The 12,872-nt window shown below is 32.0% G+C and overlaps 1 protein-coding gene across 3 annotated transcripts in view; it reads right to left on the reverse strand.

The window, feature by feature from the left end:
- LOC127901107 (zinc finger BED domain-containing protein RICESLEEPER 2-like) overlaps nt 1-12,872 on the reverse strand; it is a 58,605-nt gene that overhangs the window by 34,195 nt on the left and 11,538 nt on the right. Inside the window, exons 1-3 of one of the 3 annotated variants that reach the window (XM_052437278.1) lie at nt 8,023-8,183; nt 7,808-7,853; nt 4,668-6,592 (exon numbers count right to left, since the gene is read on the reverse strand). The exons of 1 other annotated variant lie outside the window; for it this stretch is intronic. In XM_052437278.1, the coding sequence (XP_052293238.1) occupies nt 4,802-6,592; nt 7,808-7,813 (1,797 nt within the window). In that variant the 5' untranslated portion in view covers nt 7,814-7,853; nt 8,023-8,183 and the 3' untranslated portion in view covers nt 4,668-4,801. Of the gene's footprint in view, nt 1-4,667; nt 6,593-7,807; nt 7,854-8,022; nt 8,184-12,872 lie in introns of those variants that run through there. One more of the 3 variants, XM_052437279.1, reaches the window with a different exon arrangement.

Below are 12,872 nucleotides of genomic sequence, written 5' to 3' on the forward strand. Positions count from 1 at the left end.
CGCAATTTCCTGATGTAGGCCACCTTTTACTTCAGTGATTTCTTTTGCTTACCTTTTGTTTGTTTCCCCCTTTTTTTTTAAATATATTTCTAAGTAATCAGTACTTTAGATGAGTTTTTTATTAAATCTAAAATAATGGATAAACAACCATCAATTTTTTTATAAACTTATATGTGGCATAGAAGTATTAATTGAATAAATACCACATGATTTTTATAACTATTTCTATTAAGGATCCACCTACGGTACCACCGTGGTATCTGTACCACTGGTTTTGTCTTTTGTGCCAGCAGTGTTGTAAAATTTCATTGAACCCCTTTCATTCATTTTTATTTAAGCTTTACTTCATAAATATTAAATTAATTTCTATTGCATCCATATAAATATTATAATTAGCACCTTATACTATTTGTTATTTATACATATTTCTTCTATATTACACTTTTATCACAATACTCCTCTCTTTATCACAAATACCGGCAAACCCGACCCGAATTTTGTTTCCATTTCCGTCCACACCACCGGCGAAGGTTGGTACCGATCGGAAGATCGCGCGACGCCGGTCATCTCCACACCATCCTTGTCACAAAAATAACCGGGTCAACCCGACCCGCGAACCCAACCCGGATTTTATTTCCGTTTCCGGCAACTCCACCGGCCAAGGTTGGTACCGATCGGAAGCTCGTATGACGCCGGTCATCTCCATGCCATCCTTGTCGCTGTAAAGCATTCGGAAAGCTGCCGATCGAAGCCGTGAAAAGTCACAGAATCCCCGCTTCAATTCGCCACTGTTTCTCCAGTTTCCGGTGACGCCACCACTTGAGTTTTGTTCTCCACAGTTCCCTCTGTCTTTTCTGACCAACCACAGCCACCGGAGGAGCCGATTTGCCGTTGAAGGGCCGTTGAAGGATTCACGGGTTTGGGAGAAATGAACTTAATATTTGTGAAGCAAAATTCAAATAAGAATAAATGAAAGGGCTTCATGAAATTTTACACAAAAAAGACAAAAGCAGTGGCATGGTGCCACTGTTGCACGATAGGCGAGTCCTTCTATTAATTCAATTTTTTATTCAAAATTTTTACATTATATTAATTTATATAAATAATTTGTGATTCTATCATTATTTAAGAATTAATTATGAAATGATTCCATTGAAAGTGACTGTAAACTTGTATCTCTATATATCTATATTGTGCAAGAGATTAGACTAATCGAAATGCTACTCAAATAATTTAGACAAATTCAACTAAAATTGAAAAATTAAAATAACATAAAAGACTTACTAAATTGATACTAAAGCATAGTACCAAGAAAAAAAAATTGGTTCTAAAGCATGTAACGTTATGAGCACTCAATATACTTTGTAAATATAAACAGAGCCTTCGAAGATCGATGGGGTTCTTATTTATCATTTTCATTTTTTTTCATTTTCTTTTCTTTTCTTTTTGTTCTCTATGGATGAGTAGACTTAAAAGAAACCGAAACACTATTTCTAGAAGATTTACTAACAAAAACTTTATTTAAATAAATTTTATTTAAAAAATTGTATTAGACAGAGCCTAAATTTATTCATAATAATATTCATACATATGCTTGAAAAGTAGTAAATTAATAAGGAGCAGTACTTAAGTCCAGGGGCACAAACGACGTCAATTCGAACATGGTGATCGAATCCAAAAGCATAAAGGTTAAGAGCTTAAAATATTCTTTCCTTTAGACAAAATCCATCGAATCATCATTTTTCTTTTAATGGGTCACATACATCTCGAGAAATCAAAGCGAAACTAGAATCTGAAACGTTTTGTCCCAAATAGTCAAAATTGATAGATAACATTATCTTATTCCATACGCTAACTAATAAGTTAATTAAAATTTAAAATAAATATACATCTACCGGGGACGAAAGTTTTTCTAAACTCGGAACTTAGAAAAATCCGACCCCACAAAATCTGTCTGTTAATAACAACAGCATATATATATATGCTCATCAAGCATTTTTGAAATAGGAGGAAACTGCAGTAACGAACAACACATTTTCACTTAATTAACCCACAATGGACGAAGCCACTAAAGCCCTCGAATTGCAGAATGTGATCATGCCATTTTGCCTTACATCAGCGCTTGGATTTGCTAAATTGTTTGCTTAAGTTCAATCGGAACTTTCTCCTTCATTCACTCACCTTTCTTTCCCTCTTTGTTTCAAAACTTATTGTCCACAAGCTTATCTTTGCATCCAAGGTGCTGGAGAAAGTTGCTGTCATTGTTGCTGCCATTACGTTTGTCTTGGTCGCTACAGTCCCATACTCTGAGAAGCTTAAGTTTGCAGCTTGGGCGTCTGCAATTTCAGTGAAGAAAACTTCGAGCTCATCAAAAGGTTCTGTGCTCTAACAGCTGGCTCTACTATCATTTCCTTTCTTCACAAATATGTTTGCTTCTGTCGTCGATCTTGATACGTACGATTAAGATCAAAATTTCAAAATAAGGATTTTGTGATGCTTGAATATCAGTGTTGTGATGCTTGAAGGATTTTGTGATGGAATCCATCAAATTTCAAAATAGAATCCTCAATAGCTGGTCTTCAGCAGATGCTTGAAGGATTTTGTGATGGAGGATATCAGTGTTGAATGATTTGAACAAAAAGTTTGGGGGGCTTTGGTTCATTTAATTTAATTTTATTATTTCTGTAAAGTAAAAAATGCCTTTAAATTCAAGAGTGAAATTGTTATTTTACTCAAAACTTGTTAAATATTCTAATAGTGTTAATGGTTTGGTGGATGGTTGATACAAATTATAAATAAATTCAAACTTTTTGTGATATTTTGTTAATGGAGTAGGCTTAAGACGAATGACCGATAATTTTCTACTTTATTATTTATGGTACAAAGTCAAAAATACCTTTGAATTTAAGGATGCAACAGTCATTTTACTTAGATTCTGTAAAATATTTTAACTTGTTAATGTTTTGATGGACAGTTAATAGAAATCACAAACTTAGTGAAAAAAATCAAAAAAAATCAAACAAATATAAACTTCTATACTGTTTTTAATAATAGCGTAAACTTAGGTGGATAACTAATAATCTTCCAAAACTAAATTAATTATAAGAGAATCACATAATGATACGTAGACATTAAACTGTTAATTTAATTTAATGTAATAATAATAATATAATGTGATTTCATTATACGGAACAATTGTCCTTAAAAAAAAAAAAATTATTTAATGATCAACATCATGACCTCTACTAAAACTGTAGGGTCCCAAAGAAGAAATCTACTTGAGGTTTCAACCTAACACCTGAATTAGGACAAGAGTAAAGCAATTGAGTTTACACTTGAAATCTGGTTGGCTTCATTGAGTTTCAGTAATCAAAATACCGCCAGCCACACTCCCTCTAGATTAATGTTTAACACGAATCATCGTTAAGCTCAGCTAGCTCAAATACAATGTATAAAGGGACTAATTAATTTTCGAATTAAAGTATTCATATTAGGGATGGAACAACAAATTAATCACAGAAAACTTCCCCACTTTCTTGTTTTTTTTTTTGTGTGAAATTCCTAGAAGAGAAAATAGTAAAAAAAAAAAAAAGAAGATTCCGTATATTAATGGATAATATTAATTAATCATTTCAATAATTATGAAAAATAAAATCTACCAGCTAGTAAAACCAAGTTTATATATATCTTATTTTTACAAGGAATGGATTAAAAAATTTGGAGAGGCTCTGGTAACATGTTTCGGATATAGTTTGATCCCGAAACTTTAGCTTAGGTAAGAATCAGTATTGTATTAATTAGTAAATAAACGATTTTTTTTTAAATTGGACCCTAATTTATTGGTATTTTAGAATAATAATAGGCTAAGGGGAAATGACTAGTTTATTAGCACAAAGCTAGCTACTCCCAAAGGCCAGAAGCAGAAGAATGAAATAAGCTAATTAGGAAATGACTCTGGGTGGGAAGTCAGTGCCGCGTTTGGAACACAGGGGAAATGGGAAGAAGTCATTCAACCGAGAGAAGAGCGCAAAGTATTTTTCAATTGTTAAATAATTAAATTTTATTTTTAAGTGGAGAGATAAAGAATTTACTGATTTCTTAAAAAAATAATAATTGATGAACTGGTTAGACTATATATATTACAATTATAGCCCTCTAACATTAAGATTATTAAATATAGAATTTGTATGAGAGTGCTTTTATTGTAGGATAATTAATACTTTCGAACCGTATGTTTTAAAAAAATTTATTAATTCAAGTATTACTATGAAAATACTAAAAAATGAAGTCTTCCAATGATATGAGACACAAGGTGGTGTCTAGTTTGCCAACGCTTAAAGATGCTCCTACTTTCTAATTGGATTAAATTCTATTATTATAAATAAAACTAACCCAAAAAAAAGTAATAAATATGTCAGTTGTGCAAAACTAACACTATAAAGAAGAAGATAATTGATGAATTTGATGCCTTCGCAGGGAAAAGACAAAGTCAGCTTATTGTTAGCCTTTTAAATTACAAGTTTCATGTATACAGGAAACATATCTGTCTTTAAAATGATTTTTTTTTTGTTAATCATTCATAATTTAAATAATTCAAAATGATTTATATCCTTTATTTGAATTATCCGAACTTATCAGGGATAAAATCTGTCAAATTGAGCCAAAAAAATTGAAAAGCAAAGATGTGTTAATGAGATATTTTACAAACTATATGATGTAAAGAACATTTACCACATCTACAATATAAATAGGAATAATATGTTGTACAAATTCAAATGCATTCACAAATAACCGCTAACCGCTAATTTGCAGCGCCGTCCAAAATGCTTTTAAGCATAACCAAAGGCGTTATTATCTCGGGTAAGCCACTGAATCCAAAATTAGAAATAATTTTGTACATGTCAAACATCAGGGGAAACGAGATACCCACGTTAGGAGCAGAAGGCATTTCTATTGCTAAGTAATCAAGAGCCATTCTTGCGAGGGTAGGAAAAGATGGAGCATTGCGACGCCACCATGCTAGTATGTCGAAGTCTTCATCTCGAGGAACTTTAAGCATATCGAAATAGCGATCAAGCTCTGATTTTGGTGATGAAGGCCTCCCCATGGCGTCTAGCATTTCATATGACTTCGAATTGCTGGAGTCAGTGGCTGCATATTCGTCATAAACGTCTCTAAAATCTTTATTAATTTTCTCAAGGTGTCTATCAGCATCACTGCCGTAAATCTCTTTGTAATGAAGTTGCAGACCATCCATTTTGAACCGTGGGTCAAGAATGAATTCGATAGCTCTAACCAAATATTGTTTGCTAAAAAATAGATCAATCGCTTCCTTCATCACTTCTTGGCAAAAAAGACAATCTTCAATGGGGTGGTTGCATCGATCCGTTAATATCTTATGCACGTATGGAAGATCTACAACTATTGGAATATCAAGTGTTTCCCACAGGAAGCAGTCAGTAACATCATTCAAGAATTTCAAATGTTCGAACGCGGCAGTTACCTCATGCCATTTTTGTTTAGTTAAATTAATTGACCTAAAATCGGAATCGAATTGCTCCAGCGCTGAAAATACTTCTTTCACGCCCACTGCAGCCTCGAAGTACTCAAAAAAACCACCCCGGGTAAAAGGACTCTCTTTGAGCTCGGAAATCGCTTTTTCTACGGCGCCGTCCAACTGAATTTGTTTATCTGATCTTGACTTGTTATCCACATAATAAGCACACTCCTCTAAGGACTGTATCTCATCCCTCAAGTAATCTTTGGAACGCAATATACCATCAACATAATTCAATAAATGAAGAGCGCTAGGCAGGCAGCCGGCAAAAGGAAGCGAACGGCGTTGACTAAACCAACTTTCTATCTTTCCAATTTGGTTATCCCAATCATCTGCTGGATCAATTTGACAAGAAAGAAGTAGAAAGCATATCTTCGTGTCGATCTTCCAATCCAAACATGATTGTTTCACAGCTTCCATTGAATCCTCGACATCACAAGAAGGATGTTCCCAAAAGCTAATAATCTGGCTCTGCGGTACCCAACAATCATCAATATAGCATACTACCAACAAATATCCTCCAAACCGAAAAGATCTAACAAGTTGTAAAGTGAAACGACAAGAGAGGTTATTAAGAAACTGGCGAAGTTTTTCCTTCTCTTCTTGGTAGAGTTGGAGTATTTCGTCCTTCCTTGAGTTTAACACCCATGGATCCAAATCCTCCCTTTCATCATAACTAGTATCGCCTTCCATTTTGGACAAGTGTCTGATCAGACCACTGACAGATGTTTCTTTAATAAGACGGGCTAACTCTTTTGTTTTGATTGATGGGGCCAGTGGTTGATGTTGATCATCCCTATCACGACCTTCAGATCCACTTTTTCTCCTAGGGTTAGCTGGGCATCTCTCTAAATGATTTTTGAGGTGTGTGGTTCCTTTCTTGCTTGAACCGTCAAACGTCTTCTTACAATGTTTGCATTCAGCCTTGACTTTTCCATCTGCGTCTATGTACTTTCTCATCTCATCCCAAACCTCTGAAGCCCTTTTTCTTTTCTTAATAGCTGATGATGATGAGCTTCCTACATTTGGATCTCCCTACATTAAGATAAGGTTTGATTGCATGCTCAGCCTCTTCAACTTAACTTTAATTAATCAATTAAGCTTACCAATTTAATTATCTAATACAGAGGTAAAACAAAAGATCAATACTTAAGATTTCAATTTGTGATAAACCAATAGGTTTTTGGCCCAGTGGAATAACTCTTACACTTACAATGTTGAGAGTAAGAGTTCGAGTTCCATAAAAACATTATAGGGGTTAGTTTCAGTCCTCTCTCGATTATCAAATAATTGAGTAGAGTCAATTTATTCCTTATGAAATATAAGTGGAGTGGATACTCCTCAAATATTAGAGAGGGTTTAAAGAATTTGAGCCGCACTTCAAAAGAGTACATGCCACGACGAAGGTCTCAGTTGTATAATCTGTTTATAAATATTAATTATAATATCTGATATTAATACTCCTAAAATATTAGAGAGGGTTTAAAGAATTTGGGCCGTACTTCAAAAGAGTACATGCCACGACGAAGGTCTCAGTTGTATAATCTGTTTATAAATATTAATTATAATATCTGATGTAATATCAGTAATAGTATCCATAAAATATTAGTGTTTAAAGAATCCGAGCCGCACTACGGAAAAGTACATGTCACGATAAAGGTTCTGGTTGTATAATCTATTAGTAAATATTAATTTTAACATTTGATGTAATACTAGTAACAGTCCTGTATAACAATATTAAAAAAAATTAATTTGTGATTTGTCAAAGATACATACAACTAATTGGATAATTTTGAAACAGTTGTATGCCAAAGACGTGTTCTCTAAATGAAATTGAATATATGAAATATTATTATCATATTTCTGAGCAAAGTTTTGTGAAAATCTAAATTTAGCAACTGATCCAACCGATAAATTCGGACGAAGAGACTGCCCCGTAAGCAAAAATCTTGCAATCCAATCCACTGCTCAAAACTCGAATTTATTATTTGATCGGAGAATAGAAAACAGAGCAAAAATCTGATTTAGATTTGAAAGAAAAGAAGAAAACTTGTTCTCAAATTTTCTCACCATGCTAAGCTATTAATTTTTGCACACCAACAGATAAATAAATCAAGGAATAAGAGAAAATAGAATATAAGCTGAAATTACAGATTTAGATTCAATTAAGCATTCTCTGTTTACTTACTTTTATTTTTAGAATTACTTTTTTTTGAAAAAAAAAATCTGGAGAGAGTAAGACAAACGCACCTCCATGGCCAGTAGCAGTTACCAATTTAAAACTTGAATTCACGGCCTGCAAAACAAACAGATAAATATACCAGTTATCATATCAAATTCACTCTTTTTTTTTGTTTCAATTAAGTAAACCAAAGTGTGTGTTTATATCTCAATAATAATGATATTAATAATAAAACAAATAAAGATATGATAAAATGATACAAAAATTAATACAAAATGCTTACTTGAAAATACTTAATTGCTGATAAAATTGAATAAGAGTTGCAGATCCGGCTTTATTAATTCTCTTTCTCCTTCCAATTTTCAACCTCTATCTCTTCAATCAGAGAGCTGGTTCTATTCTATCTCGGGAGCTCTCAATGTGTATGTATATTATAAAAGTCTTCGTGTGGGGTCACTTGTTCTGTCCTTGCAATTTCTTCGTGTAGCAACTTTGACTTTAGTGATTTTTTTGCTCACCTTTTCTTTGTATCCTTTTTTCTTTTTAATTCTAAGTAATCAGTACTTTAGTTAATTTTTTTAATTTAATTTAAAATAAAGGATAAATATATAAAGACATAAAATTATTAATTGAATAAACATCACATGATTTATGTAATTCTTGTTATGTGTATAATTTTTTTTCTTAATTTGATTCAATCACAAGTTTTCTCTTCCATCGACCATAGGCGCATCATTGGATTAAAAATCTATTCTATTCGAATAATTTGAAATTCCACATGGAAATTAAAAGATCCATTTGATTAAGAGTGACGCTACTGGCACCCCTCTATATATCTCATGAAACCCCTCTTATTTTTTGTTTACAAATTTACCCTTTGTATTTAAATTATATTATAAATAAAACTTATCTAATTAAACCCCCTATATTTTCTTTTTTTTTCTCCATTATAAACTCATTAAATCTATAAAAAAAATTTAAAAATAAATTGTTATAGAATAAGAATTTGATCTAAATATAAACAAAGTTTTTGTAGGAAATATAATTTTGTGAAGTTTGTTTACTTAGACCATTTTTTTTTAAAGATTCCCACACATGTCTTTATTTATATACTAAGGTTATTTATTACCTACTAAGAAAAACAAAGATAGATAGAGATCAAAATTATAAATTCATGAATGTTATAATAAAGAAAAGATTGAAAGTGGTTTGGAATATGAGAAGGGCGAGACAGAGCGCCTAATAATTTTTTTTTTAAAGTATCGATGTAGGGGTTTATTAAAAAAGTACTACAAATGAGGGTTATTTTAAAAATTAAAAAAGATATGTAGAGAAAAGAGGTTTAAAAATAATATTAGAGATGTGCCAATAGTCCAACTCTTTAATTAATTAGGCCGAAATTAATAGTTTGACTACATTCTCAACTTGAGCCCAAAACTATTATTCCTCAGGCCCAAATATATTCGAACTTGGCCTTTCTGCTATTGTTTATTCTGGTCTATCTAAAAATTCCATTAAAATTTGGCCCAAACGAACTCCAACTTGATCAAAAAGTGTTTTTGTTTTTGCTTATTTATTAAAAAAAAAAGGGGCGCTGTGGCAGATGGCAACCTGTCTTTTAAATATTTATTTATTTATTTAAGATGTGAGAAAAATTCAAACTTTGAGTTTTCATGTTTTACTTATTAAACCTTTTTTTAATTTAAAAATTAATATTTAATAAGAATTTGGGTATTCAAGCTCAGTTTCAACTGAGCTCAATGTAAGAACTAAGAACAGAGGGTTTCTACTTTTGTCTTATATTTAACTCATTTTTTCTTTTACATCGGGAGGGTATGGGGTGACCCCGCGACAAGTTTTATAAGTTGATCTCATTTTCAAAAAATTATTACAACAAACTTCCCATTATTTTTAAAAAATTAAAATAAAGAAGAAATTTGAAGAATTAACCAGTTAAATTCATCTTCTTTCTTTTTTTTTAATTATTTTTTTATATTACACTAAGGCTCCGTTTGGTACAACTTTTCAATTAGACCTTATTTAAGTATAGTTTTTGTTATTAGAGCTTTTATAAATAGAGTTTTTACTAAAAGAAGTTTAGTTGTTTGGTTGTCAATAAGAATTTTTATTAAAATTTATGAAATTATTTTAATAGGTAAATTTTTAAAAGTTATATTATGAAAAGAATAAATAAGATTGTTAAATAAATAGAGTATATTTTAGATATTTTAACATTTAAAAAAAACTTTTTAACCCCTACTCCCAAAAGCCTAAAATTTGAGTTTTTGGTAGTAGAGATAAAATAGCTTATTTAAGCTTCAAAATCTCTATTAGAAAAACAACTAAACAGTAACAAAAATTATAATAAGAATTTATGGTATTAAATAAGCACTTGTAACCATTAAATAAGTCATATAAAGCAGACACTAAGATTGTTTAAACATAAATTTAATATGACTATTTTACTTCATAAGATAAAAGTACCAAAATACCTGAAAATTTCTCATAACTTCAATAATTTTTTATACAAAATTTATTGTATCTAAATGATGTATAAGTACAACAAAGTATGATTATTAATATTCATCTAAGCTAACAATACATACTTATAACATGTGAGGAATTGAACATTTATAAATTTTGTTTAAAACATATTAAATTATAAAATATAAAATTAAATGCCTAAATAATTAGTTGTTGTAATACATTTTTTTGGGAGTAATTTAGTCTTTTTATATTATAAAGGTAAAATAGTCAAATTAAATTCATCTTAAAATAACCTTAAATGGTCAAAGATTATTAAAACACTTAAGGCAAAAAAGGAAAAAAAATATAATGAGAATAATTTATTTAATTAGTTGTTCAAACTTATTGTTAATTTATAATTTTATAAAATAATATGAATTTATTATAATTATCTTGTTGTAATGATTTGTACGGGGAAGCGGCAAACTGGCAATCTAACTGTCTTGATTAGTTCTTTGAATACTGTGCGTAAACAGATAATAGTCACAACAAAATTAATTAAATTGCATGGTCTAATTAAGGGTTGTGAGAAAACTGCTTAATCTTCACCTTTACACATTTACTAATCACTGTGAATCAATTAACAAATCATTATTTGGGTGATTAACACTTAATTCAGTTCTATTGGATTTAATTGCTGAACACCAATACTTCACATCAAATGGATTATAGGTAATTTTTAGGGACCTCCCCTGAGGTTTGAAGTATTAACAATCTGAAAGAATGTATGACTGTAATTACACAAACCTCCCTTAGCGTTAGTATTTTGTAACGTTGACTGTTAGTGGACTGCTAAAATTTTCAAAATACCCTTGTCACCAAATAAGGATGACGAATATTGTCGCCAACATCACAAAACATATAGAAAGACCAAGATTCCCATTAATTGTAGAAAGAATTGACATTGCATAATAATTAATAAATAATATATCAAAACTTGAATAAAGCTGCCAATATTGCTTTAAAATGTGGTGAAGGTGGTGAAATGAACAGATTGCATGGTTTCTGTTGATGTGGGATTAGCAGTCGATGAAGTTGTTGAGGGGAGTTTGGCAATGGTGGGAAAGCACCCTGATCGCCTAGATTTGGATGGGCTTTTGGGGTTGGTTTTTCATATTTTGGTTTTAAGCGCTGAAACTTTTATTATGAGATGGCTGGCGAGAAGAAGGTACATAGGTTGAAATCTGTTTTGAGGAAGCATGGCGGAGAGTGGCGGTGGTTAGAGGCGACAAAGATGAAGTTGGTGGTGGATCGGTTAGATTTTTGTTTTCAATTATGGAATGTGACAAACTTGATTGAGTTGGCTGGCGGGAAGACAGGACAAGAGGTGGATTTCTGGTAGTACAGGGAGGAACTAGTGGTGGTTCACTACCGTCATGGTTCGCCGGGCCATTTGCAAGATCGTTTATTGGTTACAACAACTTCGTTAAAGCGTTTGGTGCTGGAGAATGGTTGTTGTTTGGTTAATTGGTTCCAATGAAAAAGAAAATGATGAAGTTCATGAAAGAGAAATTGAAGCTAATAGTCACTGGGTATTGATGTGTATCAGTGAGCAAAACTCATATCCTGGGTTTTGTTTATTTTTCATTTTTTCATGATAAAGTTCATGAAAGAGAAATTGAAGCTAATAACCACTGGGTATTGATGTGTATCAGTGAGCAAAAGTCAGATGTTGGGTTTTGTTTAATTTTCATTTTTTCAAGTTTGTTTTAAAATTACAAATTTACCCACAAATACTAAAGATATACGAAATGTTATACTAACGCCAAGGGAGGTTTGTGTAATTACGGTCATACATTCTCTTAGACTGTTAATACGTTAAACCTCAGGAGAGGTCTTTAAAAATTACCCAATGAATTATTTTCCAGTGCTTTAACAAATTGCAGTGCTTTAACAAAATTTGTTTGATTACAATCCGGGCATCTGAGGTTGATTTAGTAAAATCTTATTTTTATAATACTGACTTTAATCAGAGTTATTGGGTTGTTTATTGAATTTTAGGGTACGTTTGGGATTGAGGTTGGACAGCTGTAGCTACAGCACTAAAGTGTTTAGTAAACACTAACTGTTGTAATTTTTAAGCTATATTGTTATGATTTTTTACTTGTATAATATAAAATTTATTATATATTTAATAATTTTATCAAAATTATTATTTAAATTTTATATTTACTATATATTATTAATTTTTATTTCATAATTACAATTTTTTTTTTACAGCAGCTGTAGCTTAAAAGCTACGGCACCTCAATCTCAAACGCACCCTTAGTTATGGCAATGGAGCCGGAATCAGGCTCGATTGCCCTGAATCTTCCAATGACTGATGGACGGCAAATCGGCTTCTCCGGTGGCTGTGGATGGTCGGAAATTGAAGAGGGAGTCATGGGGAACAAAACTGAGGACGCGGCGTGGTCTAATTCCGGCGGAATCGACGGTGGTGAGGGGATTTGGCCGCGACCTTTTGTGCAACAAACGGCGCCGTTCCGGTCGGGTTTTCGCGACGATGACGGCACAGAAGTGAAGGCCGGCTCAAGAGCTTTCGTTTACTACCCTCCACTGCCGATGAGATGGCCGGAAATTGGAGATATGTCCGGTCCGGGTTCGTGG

The sequence above is a fragment of the Citrus sinensis genome, chromosome 3, assembly GCF_022201045.2.
Source record: "Citrus sinensis cultivar Valencia sweet orange chromosome 3, DVS_A1.0, whole genome shotgun sequence".
NCBI lineage: Eukaryota > Viridiplantae > Streptophyta > Magnoliopsida > Sapindales > Rutaceae > Citrus > Citrus sinensis.